This window comes from Octodon degus, unplaced genomic scaffold (assembly GCF_000260255.1).
Source record: "Octodon degus isolate 3935 unplaced genomic scaffold, OctDeg1.0 scaffold00141, whole genome shotgun sequence".
Classification (NCBI taxonomy): domain Eukaryota; kingdom Metazoa; phylum Chordata; class Mammalia; order Rodentia; family Octodontidae; genus Octodon; species Octodon degus.
Genome location: NW_004524717.1, coordinates 1,577,576 through 1,598,822, shown reverse-complemented (window position 1 = coordinate 1,598,822; position 21,247 = coordinate 1,577,576). Strand labels below are relative to the sequence as shown.

Here is a 21,247-nt window from a genome sequence, read left to right as displayed (position 1 = left end):
AGAATGTATGTAGTGTATTATTTGTTGAAACTGTACTTTCGATTTGATTTGAAACTGTCTCATTGCTATATGTTTATCAATAAAACTTTGAAAAGAAAAACAAAACAAAACAAAAAAAGTAGTGCTAAAGAGTTAACAGCTCTTACTCGGGCATTGATATTAGGAAAAGACAAGATGTTATATATCTATATAGACTACAAAAAGGCCTTTCTGCTGGCACATGTTCATGTAGCAATCTAGAAGGAAGGAGCTTGCTGACTAATAAGCAATCATCTATAAAACAGAAGCAGGAAATTCTATAATTCTTCTTAGAGGCAACCTATCGTTCCAGCAGGTTGTAGTCGTACGTTGTAAGGGATCCCAAAAGACATGTCTAAAGTTTCCTTGGAAAGTAAAAAGTCTGATCAGGAGGCAAGAAGGGCAGCTCTACCATAGCTTCATTCATTCCCAGTTCCTGAGGTGACAAGCTACAACAGTCCTACAAGGCAGTGCTCACTAGAGTTCTCACAGAAGTAAGAAGAAAGCTTTTCCTGAGAATCTCTGGAAGACCAAGGCTCCTCTTCACAAGTTTCCAGTACTGCTCCAGGAACAGATAAATAAGAGTAAGGAATGAACCTAATTAGCCACAGCTTGAATGGGTTTCTGTATTGGGGCTTCTGTTTTTAATTAGATCTATTATGTGGATGATCTTGCTAAGGCTTGGACTCTCAGGCTTTCAATAATTTATGTAACTGCCCTCTTTACCATCTTTTGTCTTCTACACGAAGCACGGAGATCTGACCTTCTCCTCATATTTGCATTCTATACCCCAATGAATAGTACAGTTACTTTCTCCCATCAGACAGCTCAACAGTCACTACTGTTCTTACTGTCCTCTCACAAGTTTTCAGCCAGTGAGCCACAACACCCTAAGGTGATTGAACAGCACATAATCCCCAGTAGGTAGTGTCTACAGCTCCTTCCAGCCAGTAGAAGTTATAGAAGACAGAGCCCTCTACTCCCTCAGCATCCCATACAGAATTATGAGAACATGTGTCTCTCAGGGAGAAACGAGACAAGAAATTAGGGCTGGGCAAAGTTGGCTGAGAAAGTAGATGTGATCTGTTAATTATAGAATCCCAGGACACATGTGCAGAGCCATGCTCAATGACCTGCACATGGAATTCTGGGGAGAGCTCTGGTGGGCTTTCAACAGGATGGCCTAGACATGACATCAGCTCGAGGAGTGAGCAATTTAAAAAAGGACAGGCCACATTGAGATGTTGTCACTGTGTTCTTTCTTACATGGATGTTCCACTCTCATGCTATAGGGTGCACTCTTTTCCCCATTTTTACTTGGTCCAAATTTGCTCTGCAGGGGGCCTGCTGGTTAGCTCAGTTGTTTAAGTGCTTGTTTATGCAAATGCAGTCAGGCTCAGGATACCGTGATACCCAGCTCCACATGCCTTACCAGACCTGCCCTTAAGGCAGCCTGAGTCAGAAAAAAAAAATGCTTCTCAAATTTGCTCTGCAGTTTGCTACTGTTAAATAATGAGGCTCGTAACATAACATGTTGTCATCCTGACTAACAACTCAGGTAACCCTCCCTAAATCAAATAACCATAAAATTATTCTTCTGAGGAACAGAATGGAAATAGAAATTTTAGAAATTGAAAAAACGACAGCAAAGGTTAAAACAGCCCATAGAAGAGATTAAAGATAATATTGACAAAAATCTCCCAGAAAGTAGAATAAAGAGATAGAAAATTAGAGAAACGTGATCAAGGCATGAGGCTGGGGACAGACAGAGAGAAGATGTCAAAACAGGAGTATGAGAGACTCCTAGACCTGAAAAAGAAGATGAGTCTTCAGGTTAAAAGTTCCCCCTCATTATCCAGCATAATGTATTTACAAAGACCTGTGACAAGCATACTCTTGAAATTTCAGATCAAGAAGAGTAAGGAAGAGAGCCCAAAGACTCAGTTGTAGGGAGAATGGAATAAGCATCATACATAACAGGTAGGATGATACACTTCACCAGTCCTGTGATGTTCTGACAGAAATCTTGGGCTATATTACTCCATCTTGTCAAACTACTAGTGAGATACAAAAGCAGAATGAAGACATTTCAAACATACAATGACCTCAAAGTTTTGTTCTCAGGTGTGCATTTCCTGGATTTATTGAAAGATGTTCTCCAGGGAAACAATGATGTAGAACCCAGAGCAGGAAAACTGGATCCAGGAGACAGAGGGTCTAATACAAGTGAGATAAAAGCCAGATAGGTAAGCAGTATCCGGGGGTGAGAACTAGGGGGCCAAGTTCAGGGTGGAGCAGGGGGGCAGAAGGTTCCAGGGAGGAGTTTCCAGGAACATCAATGGTGGCAACAGCAGAAAGCAACATCAAACCCAAGAGAGCTGATCAACTATCTGTCACAGTTACTGTTCTCTCATTGCAGGGACAAATATCAACACCCAAAATGAAGGAAGGAAAGGTTTACTTATCTCACAGCAAGTGGAGGTTTTAGTTCATACCCAGCTGGCTCCAAAGCAGAGTGGCACATGGCAGAGAACAACCTTTCATGAGGTGGTAAAGAGCAGAGAGCAAAAGGAGTGGCAGCAGCTCAGGCAGCTAGCTAGCCTCTCTCCCCTCCTAACACTGTACTGCAGATTACCTGCCCCAGGGCAGGTGCAGCATCCACACCCACAATAATTAGTCACAAACTCCAGAAGCTGCCCCATGAGTGCATGAGGCCTTGTGGGGACAACTAGAAACAAACTGTAACACTATCCTTGCATGGGAAATCAATGATGGAATGCATTTGAAAATATGTAGGCTGTGGGTAAAGCAAAGGGTACACAGGAACTAAACGAGGAAAAGCAAGGCAATTATTCCCTTTATGTAGTAAAACAACTGCTTGTCTCAGAAAGGACTTACAGCTCCAGGATATGACTTGGAATAGTCGGAGCAACATCACCCTGCTGACTCTTTAACCCAGAATGATGCTATTGCCCTACTGAGAAAGTGGTAGAAGTGGGGGTGGGTATAATAGACACCCCAATCCTTGCATAGCTTAAAGAGAATTTAATAAATATAAATGGTCAAATCAAGGAATAACCATGCCATTTATTTAGAAAGAAACAGAGCTAAGTGCTAGAAGAAATAGTTAAAATCATTGAAAGTAGTAAGATTTGATGGGGGGACATTTTCTTTTTTTGATCTGAATGCCCTGAGGGGTGGTTAGGCTGGCTGGAGTGTTGTGGGGATCCAACTACAGCAACCTGAGGCTGACAGCTTTGTGGAAGCAGCCACTTAAACAACTGAGCTAAGGCCAGGCCCCCCTGGGGGGGGGACATTTTCATAATCAGTCTTAGAACCATTTGATTTTTAAACTATGTCACACTTTACTTGTAAAAATAAAACTCTTCGTGCTGCCAGAGACTGAACTCAGAGTGTCGTACAAGTTATATTCCAGCCCCTGATAAAAAAATGAATCTTAATGCTTTTAAATGGGATAAAATTGGTCTTTGAGGAAGGAGGACACTTTTTTTTTTTTTTACCTAAACAACTTACATTTTAACCCACTGTAGGAATCAATTCCCAGAAATAGGCAGGGAGCTCATGTTGAACTTTGGGTTCAACCCAAGCCTAGGGCAGTGGCACAGATGGGTCCCTGGGCCACCCCACACCTCACCAGTGCCAGGACACAGGGGAATGGCATGTAGAACGTCAGAGTCGAGAGAAAGAGCTCTTGTATGAGTCCAGGGGGCGAATGCCAAGCGTGGGGCAGAGCTGAGTAGGGGGTCTTCCTAAGAGGTATAGGCAGAGACTTCAATGTCCTTCTTCAATCAAAGAGGAAAACACATTTGGTACCATCCTGCGAGGTGCTCGAATTTAGTGCATTTTGCTAAACAGCAGAACTAGGAAGGGAGCCCTAGTCCGTCACAGCAAAAACTAAATTCCTAGGCACTCGGCTGTGGCCTCCTCTTCTCGCCCTCATCCGTGGCTGTGGAGCCTGGGGAACTCCCGTGTCCAGCTGCTGGTCCTCACTTAACCTCTCTGAAACACTTTTTGTGGAAAGTGAAAAACTCCTTCTCCACTTCACTCAGAGATTAGGAGGCTGCAGGGAAATACATGCAACAAAGTTTTTGTAAATTCTGTGAATTCACAAGTGCTAATATGACTTTTGACTGCTGGGGATCTGCATCTGTAGTAAATCCGGTCAGAGACCTGATGCGTGCTTTGCCCCATGGGCAGAAAGGGATGCAGAAACTCAGACCCTGCTGCTGCCTGCGCAAGAAAAGGACCCGCTGAGGGCGGCAAGGATCTTCAGAACAGTAGTGTAGTGCCCATAGTCAGTTTCGCTTGGGGTAAAAACAGGTTCTCTTTCAACCCATGCCTTATTCTCTCCCACAAGAATGTTTTTCTCTCCCCGCTAGCCCGTGGCAAACACAGATGCTGCGCCTGGATTCACAGCCCGCTTCGCACATGAGTGCAGTGCTCTATCAGTAGCGGCCAGCTTGGAGAGCCTTTGGCTGTACCGATCTCCCACCGCGCTTTTGTGCGTTCTTAAATTTAGCTCCGCTTGTTCTTTCTCTTTCGCCGCCGTACCTCTCACACAGACAGTTGGGGATCTTGGCCAGGTCCCTGGTGTTTGGCTTCTGAGGGAGCCAGTGGTTGTGTGATGTTGGTGGCCTCCTAAATACACTTCAGCGAGGCAACCGGTGGTTGTCTTGTGGCCACTTGTGTGCCAAAGTGTGGGGACAGGTTTTGAGAGTGTAGGGGCTGTAGAATCACATTGCTCCCCCGACCCCCAGCGTCATGACTGTAAATACATCGTGACCTTCACTTGGGAAAATCTACAATATTGAATTCTGAGGCTTTACTCCTGTTTTTATTTTCCATAAAGTCCAGTGTCGTCGGTGAGTATGGGGCTCAGCTCGCAGCTCGAGCTCAGCATATGTGACCAGGTGTGAATGACTCCAAGCTGTTTCTTCTTCCTTTCACTAGCTATCTGCACCAAGTAGGGTCTGAGGCAACCCTTCCTTCCCCCTTGAGGGTTGATTTCCTGGATTCAGGAACAATATAGCCATTTATTTTAGCCCAAGTCTGCCCCCTGGTGGGCAGTACTCACTGTCTAGTTTTTTTTGTCTTTTCAATATGGTTTTTCATGTTTTAAAAAAAAAATCAGGTGGTCTTGCCATGTGTGAGGTATCTGGACAGTATTAGTGTTTCCACTTTACAATGAGGAAATGGGGGCTTAGAGAGAGGAAGGGATTTTCAAGTACCTGGAACTGCAATTAGTGTCTTTTCCCTCCCTTCAGCAAAAACCAAAACTTCTATCGTCCAGGTGCTCTGGGCTGGAGCCCGCTGGACGTCCTCTTTCAGCAACTACCTGCAGCAAGTTCTTTCCACAGCACTGACGACAGTCAGGGCCAGGCCCTCCGTTGCCTGCAGCATTTTCATTTGGTGAAACTATTCCATGCAATGTATGGGTTGAAGTGTGTTCCAGACAGAAAAGGGGTCATTTACGCGCCATTTCAACTCCTGAGTTTGCTGGCTTGTTGCAATCCCCTGAACTAGAGTTTGGCTAGATACAAACATACTGCCTGGAGATGTCCTTGAAATCCTGTGCAGACACCCAGTGACTGCTGCACCCACAGGTGTGCTTGGCTCTGACGTTCCTGGGGATGTTCGGACCCTAGCTGCACGGAGACCTGGCCACACCCCACTGCATAGTTCTGACCTCACTGCACAGTGGAGCTGGAGAGCTCTGTGACAGGGGTCAGGCTGCCCCACAGTTGCTGACTCTGCTATCATCAGACATACGAATTGCCCCAAACCTCACCTTCACTGAAAAAAGCCATAAAGGTGCAGTTAAGTAATTCACAGGAAGCACTCAGCTCTGCATGCACATGCTGATCGGGCTCTGAGGGTTCACTGTCACCCTGTGACTGCTGAGGAGCAGATCCACAGCAGCACGAGAAAGGCTGCAGTTATGGGACATCATGTGTGCCATGTCTTGTCTTCTAAAGGTTCATGTGCTGGAAGCCTGGTCCCCAGGGTGCTAGTACCAAGGCGGCGACACCTTGAGGAGATAGAGCCTCCTATAAAGGAAGTAGGTCATAAAGATTCCACCCCGTGAAGGGAATAATACGGATACTGTGGAGTGGGTTCTGTCTCACAGGAGTGAGTCTCACAAGAGTCAGTTGTTATAAAGGGAGGCCCTCCTCTGCGTACACACACTCACCACTCTGCTATACACGTCACGACTGGGATGCCCTCTGCTATGATGTCCTCACTAGGGCAGAGTAGATGCCAGTCCTGTGCTCTTGGCATCCAGAACAATGAGTTAAATCAGCCTCTTTACTGTATAAGTTTACCAGTCTCAAGTATTCTATTAGAACAGTGGAAAACAGACCAAAACAATGTACATATTGGGGCAGCCAGTGGAATGGATGTTTTAATAAGTTCGAGTAGTTCTCAGCCTAAGTAGTGTTCTGCAAGGCCTCTCCTCCCAGAGATGTTCCAGAGATGTATGTGTGCAGGAATTTGGGGTATCCAATGAGAGGAAGCACTACAAACATGTGAGGGAAGGGCTGTGATTGTCCAAGTCAGCTAAGACACTTCTCTAAAGAAGACACCCAAAAAGTGAGTATATGAAAAGATGCTCAGTATCACTAATCATTAGAACAATGCAAATGAGAACCACAGTGAGCTATCTTCTCCTACCCATCAGGATGTTTACTACTGAAGAAAATATAATCAGAAGATAACAAGTATGGGTGGGATGCAGAGGAACGAGAACCCTTGTGCACTCTGGGCAGGAATGTGGAATGGTATAGCCATTATGAAAAGTAATATGACCATTCCTCAAAAATGTAAAATATAGTCAAACAATTCCACTTCTGGGGATATACTCAAAAGAACTGAAAACAGTGTTCAGGGGACACAGTTGCGCCTGTGTGCACAGCAACATTAATCACAATTGCCAATGGCAGAATCAAGACAATGTCCAACAATGGATGAATGAATCAAGTGTGTTTTCCACATACAATAGAGCATTATTCAGTTGTGAGGGTGAAATTCTCCCTATCCTAGCAAGATGGATAAGCCTTAAAGACACTATGCAAAGCAAAAGAAGCCAGATGCAAAAGGACAAATACCGTCTGGTTGTACTTTTACGAGCTCTCGAAGAGTAGTCACATTTATGAAAAGAAAAGTGGGGGCATCCAGGGCTAATGGGAGCAAAGAAAGGGGAATTATTGTCTAATGGGTGAAAAGTTTCAGCTCCATGGGATGCAAAGGTTTTGTGGAGATGATACTGTACAACAATGGGAATGTACTTTATGCCCCCAAACTGTACACTTTAAAATGGTTATGATGGGCTGGGCTGGGCAGAGCACTTGGCTAGCATGTGTGAGGTTCTGGATTCAATCCCCAGCTCCTCAAAACAAGATGAGGATAAATGTAGGTGTATTCTGCTACATTAAAAACAAAGGGAACAGAATTGTTCCCCTAAAGTTCTCACTGTGGTTCTCATTTGCATTGTTCTAATGATTAGTGATACTGAGCATCTTTTCATATACTCAAACCCCTTTGAGACCTAAGTTGATTAGTGCATCTGTCACCCTTGTTGGAGACTCCCTTGGGTTAATGGACACTTCCCAGGAGCCAGGACCAGTGAAGGGATCAGAGGACTCACACCAGTCGGTTGTTGAGTTCTTTCACGAAGTCTTCCTCTAACGATAGGAAATGCTTTATTGATTGCTCTCCCAAACAACAGAATCAACTTAGCAGGACAGTTTGGTTTTTCCGCTTCCAATGAGATTCCCAGATTTGGATGGGAGCCAGAACAGGAAGGAGATGCGCCTACCTTGTAGATGCAAGACTTGGCGTTGAGGAAGAAGAGCTCGATGGTGGCGTTATCCTTCAGGTAGGAAATGCTCTCGATGTAGAACCTGAAAGAGAAGAGGCGCAGGTGAGTCAGTGGGGGAGCAGACGTCGCCTGCTCTCCTGGCTGTCTGACTGGAGCTGAGGGCTGGAGGAAAGAAAAAGGCGCCAAGTGTTTTCTGATTTCTCCTGGGGGGCAAATAGTATTGTTCATGCACACACGGGGAGGGTTAGGCGCATGCCTGCGAGGCCTCCCGTAGTGAAGAACAGTCTGCCATCCACCCACAGAACAGACTCAAAGTGCCTCATGCACTTTGTTTCCTCATCTTCTGCCACCTTTCCAGAGGGTTATTTTCATTACCTGACTTTTCTTTCCTAAATTATTGCTGAGTGGAATTTTCAGAAGATGATTTCTTCCATTCAATTGAACGGAGGAGGAACTCCCAACATTTCCCTCAGAAATGGTTACTACAGGGTGATGTGTGACTCCATTTCTGAAGCACACACAGAGAGCTGGGAGCCGTGTTCCTAACACTCTGACATTAATGGTTACTACGCCAACTAAGACTTGAATTCCTACCCAGATGGAACTTATGGATTTTTCTCAAGATGAAACATGCTGACATGATTTAGGTTTATATAAAAGGTGCCTTTGCACTGGCTTTGGGGCTCACTAAACTCTTGAATCAGATGATGTGCTTGTGCCGTCAAAGGATTAGCCTGTCAAGGGTGTGTGCAGGAGCTGGGATAGGGAGATGATGGCAACAGAGCATGCTGGCAGGAAGAGGGGACCTCGTGGGTGGGACAGCCCACAGAAGGGACTGGGGGACACTGGCTGCTTGGCTTCTAGAAGCCAGGCCAACCAAGAGGGGCAGAGGGTGGGGAAGGTGAAATGAGGGGCCACAGGTGTTGCCCCCTAGTGCAGAGTCATAGTGTCATGATCAGAATCCTGGAGAGGGAACTGAAGATCGGGATCCATCCTGGCTCTGTGACTCAGTGTAAGTCATACAGCCTCGCTGGGCTTCTCTTCTCCAGAGTCAAGAAGACAGTGGGAGAGTGATTCTCTACTTTGAGTCTCCAGGTTTTCAAACATTTGGAATTAATTCAAATGAAATCAACAATAATTGCAGGAACAGCATCAAAACAAGGCAACATTGTACAGGGCCAGCAAAACATCTGCAGGCCAGGCCATATCCACAGCTCACCCAAACACCCCTTGTCTATAGACTAAATGAATAATGTCTCCTGTCCCTCTTCCAGTGTAAGCAAAGGCTACTGTGGTGATTATAATGCAGATTCCATTAAAAACGTATGAGTCAGGTATGAGCTTAACTATTAGCAGACTTTCTCAATGGACACAGTAGTGGTACAACAACCATCATGCCAGAGCCTACTAAGTTTTGAAGAATTACAAAATGGTCCTCACACTTGCAAGGCTACTGGAACTGGCTGATTTAAGTCACTTGTCCATGATTTAAGCAGCTACCTTCTGCTCTGGATAGATGCTTCAGATCCTGGGTTTCCATAGAGGAGAGTCTGTTCAGTTCTCAAACAATGGAGAACTAAATATAGTGGCACCCTGTACACCCCAAAGCCAGATTTGTTAAATCTGCTTTAATTTTTAAACCTAAACCTAAATCCTTTACCAAGGGCATTTGGTAAGAGGTATTCAGAGTGACAAAATAAACAAGGAAGGAAGGAAGAAGGACCCAGGAAAGGGAGGAAGGGGCCCACAGGTACACACTCACGTGGCATTACTGCTTAGAAAGTGACATTATTTCAGGCCCTATGGATAGAGACCCCAATATTGTTCCAGTCCAAAAGCCATGACTGAGCTCAGGAGGCCACTGTGATTATTCAGGTACCAAGAAATGAGGCAGGTAGCAGCTTTGCTTTAATGCCTTTCCATGTTCAGTGGAAAGGCATGAGATGTGGGGTCACGGGTCATGAGTGGCCATGTGTACTATAAGGGCCATACCCGAAGACAGTGACATCTGAGAAATCATTTGCAACTTTATAGACTGACCCATTCTGGATGAATTTTGTTTCTTCATCTTCGATTGAGCCACCCCGCTTCCCACCCGGAGAAGCCCTCGTGACTGCCTCCCCTCAGCTTGAGGTTGCCCCACAGAGGACCCCCTCCGCCTTGGCTGCTGAGCATTGCTTCACCCACAGCCTTGTCATTTCTGATGCAGCCTCCGGGAGGACAGGGACCGCGTCTTGTTCATTTCTGGATCTCGAGTCCTAAAACAGCGCCTGGCACAAAGGTGAGTACAGTGAGGGAGTGAAAGCTTGATTTTCAGCTTCTCTCCTCTGCATTCTCCTTCCTTAGAATTCCTGCTGGACAGCAAGGCAACAGAGAAAGAGAAAAAAAAATGCTCAGTGACTTCCAAGCTGGCACCACTTCCAGGTTACTGGGTCTTTCTTCCTTGAGCTGTCCTTACCCGCTGCCCCATCTCTGTTGACCTGGAAAGCACTCCAGTAGCTACTGACTTCCTTGGTGGCAGCAGCAGCTGCTGAGGTTGACAATGACCTTCCCTGACGATGATTCTGAGCTTAGGTCTGCACAGCCTGGAATAGCTTCACTTTTAAAGCAATGCCTTGTGTCTCCCTCCCATCTGTTACAGTTTTGAAAGTTAAGGAGGGGGCAGTGGAGACTGCTAACAGAAAGTCCAGGAGCCCATACTCATCGTAAGCCCAGTAAAGGCCCTATGAGAATGTGCTGTTGGGAAATTGGTGTTTTGAGCAAAGAGGAGCGAAGGGAGCAAGATTTGCGCCACCGCTCAGCAGCCAAGAGAACAAGTGAAAAACAGAAGTTGGTGATGCTGGGGACAGAGAAGACTTTGCACACAAGGACACGGGAGTCCCCACTGCAGACTCAGCTGTGCGGTGCCGACAGCGCCCTGATGAGAGGTGGCGGTCTGCGCCGTCCTCCTCTGGGGGATGTTTACAAGGGGCGCTGTACCCATCCACCTTGGCACTGCCCAGGCTGGCCATGCAGATAGGCGGTGTGTTTTGTGCCGCTCTGCTCTTGCTTAATTCTCCTGATAAATGTCTCTGTTCCCTTTGAGATTATTCCATTCCGGTATAAACTAATGTTACATGGCTTAGGAAAAAGGTGAAATGTGCGAATAAAAATTTGTTAATACTAAAAATTTAAAAAAAGAAAGTTAAGGAGTAGACTTCCAGTGCCCCTCCCTCCCACCCCCAGGATTTTTAACATAACACTGCTTTTCCTTCCACCTTTCTAATAATGGAAAATGCAAATGTGGTGGCACAGTAGAGAATAGGAAGATAGATCTTTTGCAAAAGGCACGGGCCAAGAAAAAAGAATTAGGGTGTGTTCTGTGCATGCGCCAACTCCCCACAATGCATGCAACTGTCATAGAGTGCAAACGCGTAGTAATGGAAATAAAAATAAAAAATAAAGTGAGGTGGCAAAGTTAGCATCTTTCACGGCCCCACTCATTTCCTCCGCTCCCTGGCCCCGAAGAGAATCAAGGAAGGCAGAGGAAATAACAAGCACATTGTGAGACACAGAAAAACTCCCCGCTCTTGACAAACGCTGGGAAGCCGTTTCCTGTTAACCTTTATCACCAAGACAACAGCCTGTCATTCCCTGCTTGTAGCTTCGGACTGTTAAGCATCCTGAGCTTTCCTCCTGCACCACAGAACCGCTCAGGCTCAAATGTCAGGAGGGAAGTGCGGAGACATCTCCATTCGCACACCATGAGCTCTGGGCCATGAGACTTTCTGGAGAGAAGGAGTGTTGAAGGCTGGCTGCGAAGTCCCACGGCGTTCCATTGGCTTTTCTAAAAATTGGGTTCCTTCTCCAATTTTCACGGAGGTGTCGCGCAACGTTCTCTTCTTTGGCAGTAGGTGGCGCTGTGGCTTTTCCTTACCTGGTTGGGCACGGTGGGTTTCTCTGGGGCAGGCTCACAAAGAACACTAGATGGGTCTTAGATTCAGAGGGTCTGCGTGGACCTTCCAAGCCCGGTCTCTGTTAATCTTCTCTTGAGGATACTCCGACGTCCTGGGCTGTGCAGGCCCTGGAGACACTGCCCCGGCCGGGGAGCCACGCCTGCAGATAGCAAGGCCCCAATCAGGGGCGCCACTAAAGCACAGCCCGCACGTCCCTGCCTCTGCCTCTCTGTCCCCCTGCCTTGACCAGCCCAAGGATGCAGGCCAGTCCGAGCCACAGAATCATTCAAGCTGGCAGTCCCGAGCCTGCTTCCCTGCTTCCCCTGTTCTTCCCCACAATAAAGGCTCTGCTCACACTGCCCCCTCCCTTCCCGGTGGGGAGGGCGGCAGGTCCCCTCTTCCTGGGAATGTGAGCACAAATTTGCCGCAGTAAAGTATCCTCCGGCTCTGCTGGCTGTACCGAGTACAGCAAAACCTACATCCTGAGGCAGGTTCTTCAACACATTCGGCAGCCCTGGATCTTTGGGCTGCTGTTTCAGACGCTCCTTGTTCTCTTTCCCGGGCCATGTCACACTCATGCCTGCTGGGATGACCCGACAGTGTGACGCAGGGGTGCAGGTGCCTTGGCTCTGCAACCTTGGGGCACCACAGGCCCTCAGCTCCCAGAAGCTTCCAACTAATGGGCACGGCCTGGACCCTGCAGTCACGGGGCATCCACCAGGCCCCGCCTCTGACCCTTGCTCCTCAGCTTCCTGCTGCAGCTCCCCCTGGCACTTGGGAATCTCTGAATATTCACAGCGAGTGTTAATTAAATGGACCAGTGATTTCATTTTGTACTGAACACAAATGTCACATTTGGAACGCTGACTTCTGGTAGCAAGAAGAAAAGCAATAATAATGAGAATGATAAACTGTGAGTCGCTACGGCTGCCTACCTCTGATGAGTAGAATTTCAACAGCGCAACAGCCTTCTCTGGGATGCTCGGCTGCATTATAGCAAGTACTGGTTAGCGGGCACCTCATTTTAGAGCCATGCCATCATTCTTCTTGTGAGAAACCGGAAGTATCAATTGTCTCAATCAGCAAGGGAGACACTTGACAGTTGAGTCCACGGATGAGTTTGTAAAATGTTCTCCCAGATAAAGGTTTCTTGGCATCCCCTTTCTGCCTTTTTTTTTTTTTTTTCCTATTGTTCACTTCAGTTTATTGTTTGTGCAACTCAAAGTTTGAGGAGACAAATCTAATCTGTTTATATCCCTACAAACAGTGCAAATGTCCAGGGCTAGAGGGACACACAAGGACAGTTCTGACCTATGGGGATCATTCTGAGCACAAATGGTCCTACAATAAGGCCTTGAGACTTGCTGAGCTGTGTAGCTGTGCTTTGCTTTTCCTTGACCTATTTCTGCAGCTCTCTGGATAGACAAGAAGACAGTCACTGGTCTCACATTGCGAGAACTTGCTATTGTAGCAGCAAACAATGGCCTGTGGTTGAAGATGTTCTTGGCCCTCTCTTGACTGGTGTGTGAAGAGGAGAGGCTGGGCAGGTTGGAGAAGTTAAACAATATAAGATGTGTTTAGGGTATCTTTTTTCCCTAAGGAGAATAGAAGCCAGGAAAAATGATGTCCAAGGACCAGGTGAAAATTCTAGAAAGATCACCAGTGGTCACCTATAAAGAGACTGGCAGGGGCCAAGGCCAGAAGAACAGCAAGGAGACTGCACATCAAGGAGAGGCTTATAAAGGCCCAAGTGATACTCAGGGACTGTGCTTAGAGGCCAAAGAGTGTGGGACAAGGAGGTGAAGTCTGGGCTGCCCCGAAGGCTTTTTCTGGCTCAGGAGCTGCACAGGCAGTGGCCCAGCCATAGAGGTAATCTGTTAGGTCCAAGAGAGGATTAGGAAGGAGGAGGAGGATGTCACTGGGTTAAAGCTGCATGGCACACACGTGCATATCAGTGGAGAGGGGCTGGAGAGGGAAAGAAGTCAGGACAGGGGCAAAGAACAGGGAGTCTGCAGTGAACACAGAGTATTGGCAGCCACGGATGAGATGAAGCCATGTACCTGGGGAGGGGAAGGCGAGCAGGATGAACCTGAGGGCCCTAAAGGTGAGCTATTCCTTGGAGGACAGAGCCACATCAGAGCAGGGCAAAGGATCACTGTAGTTGTTAGGCGGTTTGGGGCTGGAGTCCTCCAGGGACCACAGGCGTAATGGGACCAGGGTCAGATGCCAGACACAGAGGAGCGAGCAAGAGGTGTGGTGGGCAGACAGCAGTGCAGACCCATCCTTCTGAGCTTCCTCTGGGAGCAAAGCAAGAGGTAGCACCCAGGATAGGTGCGCAGCACAGGAGGGTAAGACATGGTCATGAGGGGGAGGGCTCCACAGAGAAGTAGCAATCCAGGACTGAAGGAGCATACCACACAAATAGAGTAAGCGCTTGGAAGTGGGGAGGGTGCAGGAGATGGAAAGCTTGAGTCCACAGTGCTGAAAGGCAGGATGCGGGCAGAGCTCCCTGCAGATGTGTTGCGTGTGCAGTGCATGGGTGAGACAGCCATGGACAGCAACACCACGTCCTTAAAGAAAAGAGTGTGAGTGTCTGACCCTAAAAACGTGTGGGTTCTGAAGGAGGAGATGAAACCAGTGTGGGGGTGCAGAGACCCCAAGGAGCCTCAGAAAACTGGCCAGAAACACTGACAGTGTAAGGGAGACTGGTCACCTAACCCTGTGGAGGGTTGGGGAAAGACTGAGGTAGGGGTGTGTGTGTGTGTGTGTGTGTGTGTGTGTGTGTGTTTGGGTTTGGTCGCACCCTGGGTTTGGACTACATCTGCAAAGCAGTAGGATGGGCAGAGCTGACAGGCTCCAGAAAGCTGGGAACTGTTCCCCTTTTGTCCCCTGCTCTCAACCACAGCTATGGACATCTATCAGTCATTTAGTAGGTGTGTGGAAGGTGGATGGTGGCGGACTTTGCTTCTAACAGCCCAGCAGCTGTTAGAAGGGTGATGACAAAGAACAAGGAGATCAGGGAGTTTTCTTATCCGTGAGGAAAGAGCACAGTTTGGGACAGAAGACCTTCCTGTGCATGTCTGCAGTCGGGAAATGTTAAGTGGACCAAGAGCTTTGAGAACTGCTCTGCCATCCGGGTCCTTTCTTACCCAAGGGAAACATTTCAACAGATGCTTTGCATTCCTTGGGAGAGCCAGCCCCCCTGCAGGGGGCGCTCTATCAGGGGTGCTCTGGTTTTGATCATGCTGAGGCAGCGCCCTGTCATGGGTGCCAGCGTGTACCTGTCCCTAGGGCAGCCTTTTGGATGGACACTGGCTGGGCAGGTACGGGTGGGGGATGGAGCAGCACATGTGCCAGCGTGTGGCTTTTCACTTGCAGAGACACGGGTCGAGTGGTACAGCGGTGAGGGTGGAGTCAGACCAAGTGGATCGGATAGGAGTTCATTTGGGCTGCAGACATGCTGGGGGAGAATGCACCTGGCCTCCACTGGGTCCCCATTTCTTTACCTTTACTACGCCGTGATTATACCTGCTGTAGGCATGCCATGAAGGCGAATGCTCATGGCATGTGTGTGTATGTGCCGTGTGTGTGTGTGTGTGTGTGTGTGTGTGTGTGTGTGTGTGTGTGTGAAGTGCTGAAGACTGAGCCCAAAAGTTCCCCCATTCTAGGTAAGCACCAGGTAGCTGAGCTACATCGCCAGCCCTGAGCCCTCATCTTTTCTGGGTTCCGCCACAGCCCCACCCCAGTCTGCGCTTTCTTTACTGGTGTCATTTATCTGCAGTGAAAAGCGGAGTGAAAAGATCTTGATTCTTTCAAGACCGACCACATCCACATCACTTTTACTGTATGTTGTTAGAACTGTCCTATTTTAGTATTAGTTAACACTGTTACCCTCTTTTTGTACTTAATGTATAAATGAAATTTTTTTTTTTCTTTTGCATTTTAGGGAAGGAGCTACAGAGTGTTCAGGGTCTCACTACTAGATCGGACTCATAGTGATCTGCCTGTTCACAGCCTCCCAAGAGCTAGGATTACAGGTGCACGCCACCATGCCCAGCCTCAATTGCTGTCTCAGCATGCCCCAGGGGAGCCTGGGGCTGGCATGGCAGGACCAGGGAATCAAACCCCTGGCCCTGTGCTTGCTTGTAGGCGCTTTAATCCACTGAGCTATTTGGCTGGCCCATATGTATAAATTAAATTTTATCACAAATATACGCATATTTTTCCTATGCACTGGGAAAACACAGCGTGCAGGGTCCGGCACTCCCTGCCCTTTCAGGCATCCACTAGGGGTCTAGAACTCATCATCACAGGCTCGGGGGCTAAGAGACTGATGCTTCATGTGGGCAGTGCGCCTCTCACCTGCTTTTCCTTTCTGGGTAATTACCAAGACCCTGAAGCCTCCTGTGGTTGGTCCTAATGATCTAATCCTTGAGTTAGAGGAACCAGGTCCTTGTAGGCCAGGTGCGTGAGTCTCCCATCACGAGCTTCTCGCATGTCCTGCTGCACAACATCACCTTCTGACCTCTTCGGGAGGATGGAGCAGTTTCTCCAAGTTCAAGTTCCTGTTCTTTCATACACATGGGTTTTATTCTTCCTGCCTATTGAATGGAGCTGATTACTTGGCCTGCACTCTTACAGATTTTTAAAAACTTGAACGCAGGGTCTTTGCACTGAGCTACATCCTCACCCCCTCCCCCATTTTTGTGACATTGGTCTCTTTTGGCTAATGATGGCGGAAGGCACCATGGAAAGAATAATTTTTTTTCACAGAGGAGAGAATCCCACCTCATCCCATTTTTAAGTGTAAATTATTTTCTTAAGGAGGTGAAATCAATTGCAGGTTATGTAATTATTTATTCGGTCACAATAAATGAAAACAGTGGGAGAAGGCCTCAGTGGTCCCGAGGTGAGCCTACTACCTCGTAGCAAGAGGCTCTATTTAGATCATGGAGCACACTGAATGGCAACCTGGATTTACAGCCCCGCATTTGACAGGCTTTGGACCTTTTAAATTCTATTCCCATAGTGTTTTCAGAAAAACTACTTCCTAAAGAAAACTGCTTCTCGCTCACTGCCTTGTCAGAATTGTGTACCATCTCCTGTGATCCTAGTATCTTGGGATGCTGAGGAAGGGGACGCAGGAGCTTGGCCTGGGGTTGGCAATTTACCTATTAGACCCTGTCTCAAAAAAAAAAAAAAAAAAAAAAAAAAACATTCTGTACAAGCTTGGTAACAAGCTGTGTTAGCCCAGTTTTCCTACTAACTTCGTTAATGTGAAGCGGTAGGGTTTAGGTGGCAGATTATCAACATTTGAAGGTACTGGCACTTGATAGACCACAAGGAAAATCTGCCTGCAGATATGAAGCTGGAATAACTATTTAAGAAAACAATTGCAACACATGGTCCTTCAGAATTTTAGAACATAGGTTACAAATGGTGTATAGATTGTAGTGCCCATGCATGAATCCTCAGCACAGCCCCTAAAATCTCAGTTAAGAGGCCAGCCCAATAGCTCAGTGGATTAAAGCACCAGCAAGCAGGTTCAGGGGCCCAGGGGTTCAATACCTGGGCCTGCTGTGCTGGTCCCACCCCCAGGGTGCGCTGAGAGGACAATTGAGACTGGGCGTGGTGGTGCAAGCCTGTAATCCCAGCTCTTGGGAGGCAGATCACTATGTGTTCCATCTAGTAGTGAGACCCTGAATACCCTGTAGACCTTTCCCTAAAATAAAAAAAATAAAAAAAAAAAACCTCAGTTATTATGATCAAAGCAAGGGAAGAGGAGAGCTCCCCAAGGCTAAGCACATGCATTCACTCCATGGTCAGTCAGTGAACGGCTGCCACGCTCCTCAAGTCCTGCCTGATGCCACCGGCCCCTCCCTGTGGAACCTTCTCTTTATACGGTTACTTTCCTACTAATCTGAGAAACAGTAGACACCATTAAAGAGAATATGGCATTAACATCATTCCCATCAGTAATGGAAATGGCTGAGATTAGCTCTGATACGTCTGCAGCTGTTAAACAAATCAAAAAGGTATTAAATGCAAGTTTAAATTTACAGTGCCAGCTGAGGTAAAGACATACACTCCAGCCTGTTAAACAGACCCTTGCTCTCATATTTTTGACTCTCTTAGTGCTGCCTGTGAGCTCGAGATGGCTGTGGCTAGGACTGCAGCCCTGAGCCTGCTCAGTAGGGAGAGGTGCATTGCAAGCCATGGGGTTCTGTGGCATATTTTAAAGCAGCGGTCTGTGTATGGGTGGACTGGCAGTGGCCACGTGACGGCTCGGGTGTATGGCTCAGCGTAAAGTGCTTGCCTTGCCTGTTCAAGGCCCTGAGTTCTATCCCCAGCACTGCGAAAATAAAACCAAAAGCACACATCCTTCACGCGTTTGCAATTCTGTTGCAGTCTAGTTCTAGACAGAAAGAGCCTGAAGGCTCCACAGAACTGACGGACCTGGGGCTTCAACTCGGACTAGGCCACTTTGCTCCCCTGTGGCTTCCCACGCCCTTTTGCTAAAAGATGTGATCAGTCCTGTCATCCTCAAAAGACTCAGAAGCGCTGTGTCACAATCGCAGTTTCCTTTGCAATCATTAAATGAAATTTCCCAGAACAGATGAGGGAGCAGGGAAGGATCGTTGTTCTGATCCGGTTTTGGTGCTTTCTCTCCCTTGCCAGGAAATACACTGAGCTACTTGGGACAAAACATGTACATTTCAAGAGACTCAGCAGCACTGGTGTAGAAAGAAAGAGAACAGAGACTTTTGTTGCGGAGCTCTAACCCACTACCAAAAAGAATTCCAGGGCATGTTTAGTTTGCTACATAAGGACCTCTCCCTGGATCTCCCATATAAACAGCAAACAAGGTGTTATTGTTGTGACACATGTTCATCCTAGTCCAAGTGGGCAAACACACACCTTGCACACTCACAACTTTGTTTGCATCTACCTGAATGCAGCTCTGCTCCAACCTTTATCCCTTGCACAGAGCCAAGCCCGGCTGTGGGAACCCTGGGTGAACGTACCTGACGCAGAAGTACAGAACCACAGGTCCTGACTTTTTAGGGAAGTCGTGCTCCAGCACTCTTCGATCTAGCTGCAGCCAGTTTAAGTGGCCCCTGGGGAAGACAGAGACAAATGAGTTAGGGCTGTGGGATCTGCATTGGTGTTTCAGGATGAAGGCCCACGGGGACAGAACCATGGACCTTCTTCAAACCTATCTTTCCAGTCACTGCATACATAATACTGTGTGTGAACAGACACTTCAGTGACAACCATAAATCTGAGACAGGCCCAGCATGTGCCAGCAGGGGACCGGAACAACAAGGAGCAATGTCATCACATATCGGATTCCAAGCAGCCATGCAGAAAAGGCAGTATTGCCGGATGCAGCAACAGAGATGATGCTCAAAATGGTTATGCTGAGTGAAGCCAGATTTTGAGAGGTGTACAGAACATGTGAGTCCCTATACAGAAGAGTCAAGTGCACACAGAGTAGTCTAGAGTGGCCAAAGAAGATCAGGCACTCGGGGTAAGGGGCATAAGAAGGGACATTCCAGGTGATGGATATGTGCATGGCCTGCCCTGTGGTGAAGTTTGCACAGGAGTAGACAAGTGGCTAAAACTTAGCAGCTGCATGCTTTTGGAGTGTGCATCATTTATAGTTTGCTAAAGATATTTTAGAATATAAACCACAGTGATAGGAGGTGAGCGGCAGGTACAGTTCTTTCTGTGTTTCTTCTCCTGCCCTCCACTTTCTCCGTGAACACAGACCTGCAACCCTGCAGAATCTTCTGAATGAGCAGCAGAGGGAAGTGAGCATGCCCTTCCTTCACTCCCAGAGCCTGTGTGCTTCCACAGAGACTAACGCTCAGGTGCTCTTCCACAGTTAGCTGTGTGAGTGCTACCAGCATCGGGACTGTGAGCTGGGAGCACGCGGATGCTGCTGATCTCGTGTGGGGGCCCCGGAAGCACTTCCTGGTACGTGAGATTGAAAGAGTAGAGTTTATGTGGACCAGAGAGAGGGGAACCATCCTCCTGGTGGAGCGAGAAGCATGAGCAACAGGCCTGAGGGGGAAGAAACCCAGCGTCCGAGAGTTGGGTGAGTAGTGGAGGGGTGGCGAGAGCCTGGAGGCCACACTCTGCAGGCTGCAGTAAGGCAGAGCCAGGGGCCAGCCATGGTCTGTGCTTTCACTCCAGGCCAGGAGGATGGGGAGCTGTCAGCTCTTCATGACTGCACTCACACTGAGCAGACCAACTGCCTGTGCTTGCTCAAGTGACCATGGGCGACGCCAGTGCTCAGAATGTGCACGTCTGCGTGAAGGGCCAGCTCGTGTTCTGCGGGCAGTGGAAGCAACACCTGCATCACTGGACAGACGTGTTTGCTTCTATCATGCACTAGAGGCTTCTGCCCTCTTTCTGAACCAGCATTCAATTTACATCTTCTGGCCAAGAAAACAAACAAAGGACAACCACCACAACGAAACCTTTCTTTCAGGTAAGCCCACTTCTTTGGGACGGTGAAGGCTCTGCCCCAGAACAGCATCCACGCAGGACTTGCACCTCTTTTTCCTCTTCCTAAGAATCTCCACTAGGAAAAACACTTCCTCTTCACGTTTGTTCATGAAACAGAAGGCCTGGGTGCTGACGTCATGGCTATGCACAGCCAAAGTATCCATAACACCCCACAGGGACCCCTCTATGCCCCAGCTCCTGCTGCTCCCTAGGATGCCTGGGATGCCCCTCCCCTCCTCCTTACCCAGCAAAGTCTGGCCCACACTTGAAGATGTGGCCTGCTATGCTGTGCTGCAGAACGGCCCCAGAGCTGCACCGCCCTGGGTGCCTGTCAGGGGCTGCACCCCAGCCTGTGGGCTGCCTCTGTGTACATGCTCAACATTCTCCGCCAGTCTTCTTACACATGAATGTCTCAAATCCTATCTTACAACATCAGAAAGTGCATGCTGATTGGCTGGAAGGTGTTGGATAAGTCACGGAAGGGTAATCAGCCACAGCCACACACCCCCACCTCTGAGGAGCCCAGGGTTCCCGGGGGCTTCTCTCCCTACTGAGCATCCTGAAGGTGCCCTCTGCCTGCTTTGTACCACCTGATTCCTGATGCTTCTCCTACTTGGGACTGTCACAGCACACTATGTGGTCAATAATGTTGCCCCTTAATAATCCAGTCATTTTATTTAGAGCAGCATTTATATGTGTGGAAGGTTTTTCGTTTTTGTTTTTAACCATTCCTATATTCAGAGCAAGGTAATTAAATAAAACAAAACAGAACAGAGCAACAACAACAAAGCAATGAGGAAGTGTTTTTCCAAGTGGAGATTTGGCCAAACAAATAGCTCAGCAGATTAAAGTGCCTGCAACCATGTGCTGGGGCCGGGGATTTGATCCCTGGGCCTGCCGTGCCAGCCCTGCCTCCGGGGTGCACTGAGACAGTGATTGA

General features: G+C 47.9%; 1 protein-coding gene across 1 annotated transcript in view; it reads right to left on the bottom strand.

Moving 5' to 3' along the window:
* Frmd4a (FERM domain containing 4A) overlaps nt 1-21,247 on the bottom strand; it is a 320,985-nt gene that overhangs the window by 116,342 nt on the left and 183,396 nt on the right. Inside the window, exons 4-5 of the mRNA XM_004641746.2 lie at nt 18,819-18,911; nt 7,856-7,940 (exon numbers count right to left, since the gene is read on the bottom strand). Of these exons, the coding sequence (XP_004641803.2) occupies nt 7,856-7,940; nt 18,819-18,911 (178 nt within the window). The remainder of the gene's footprint in view (nt 1-7,855; nt 7,941-18,818; nt 18,912-21,247) is intronic.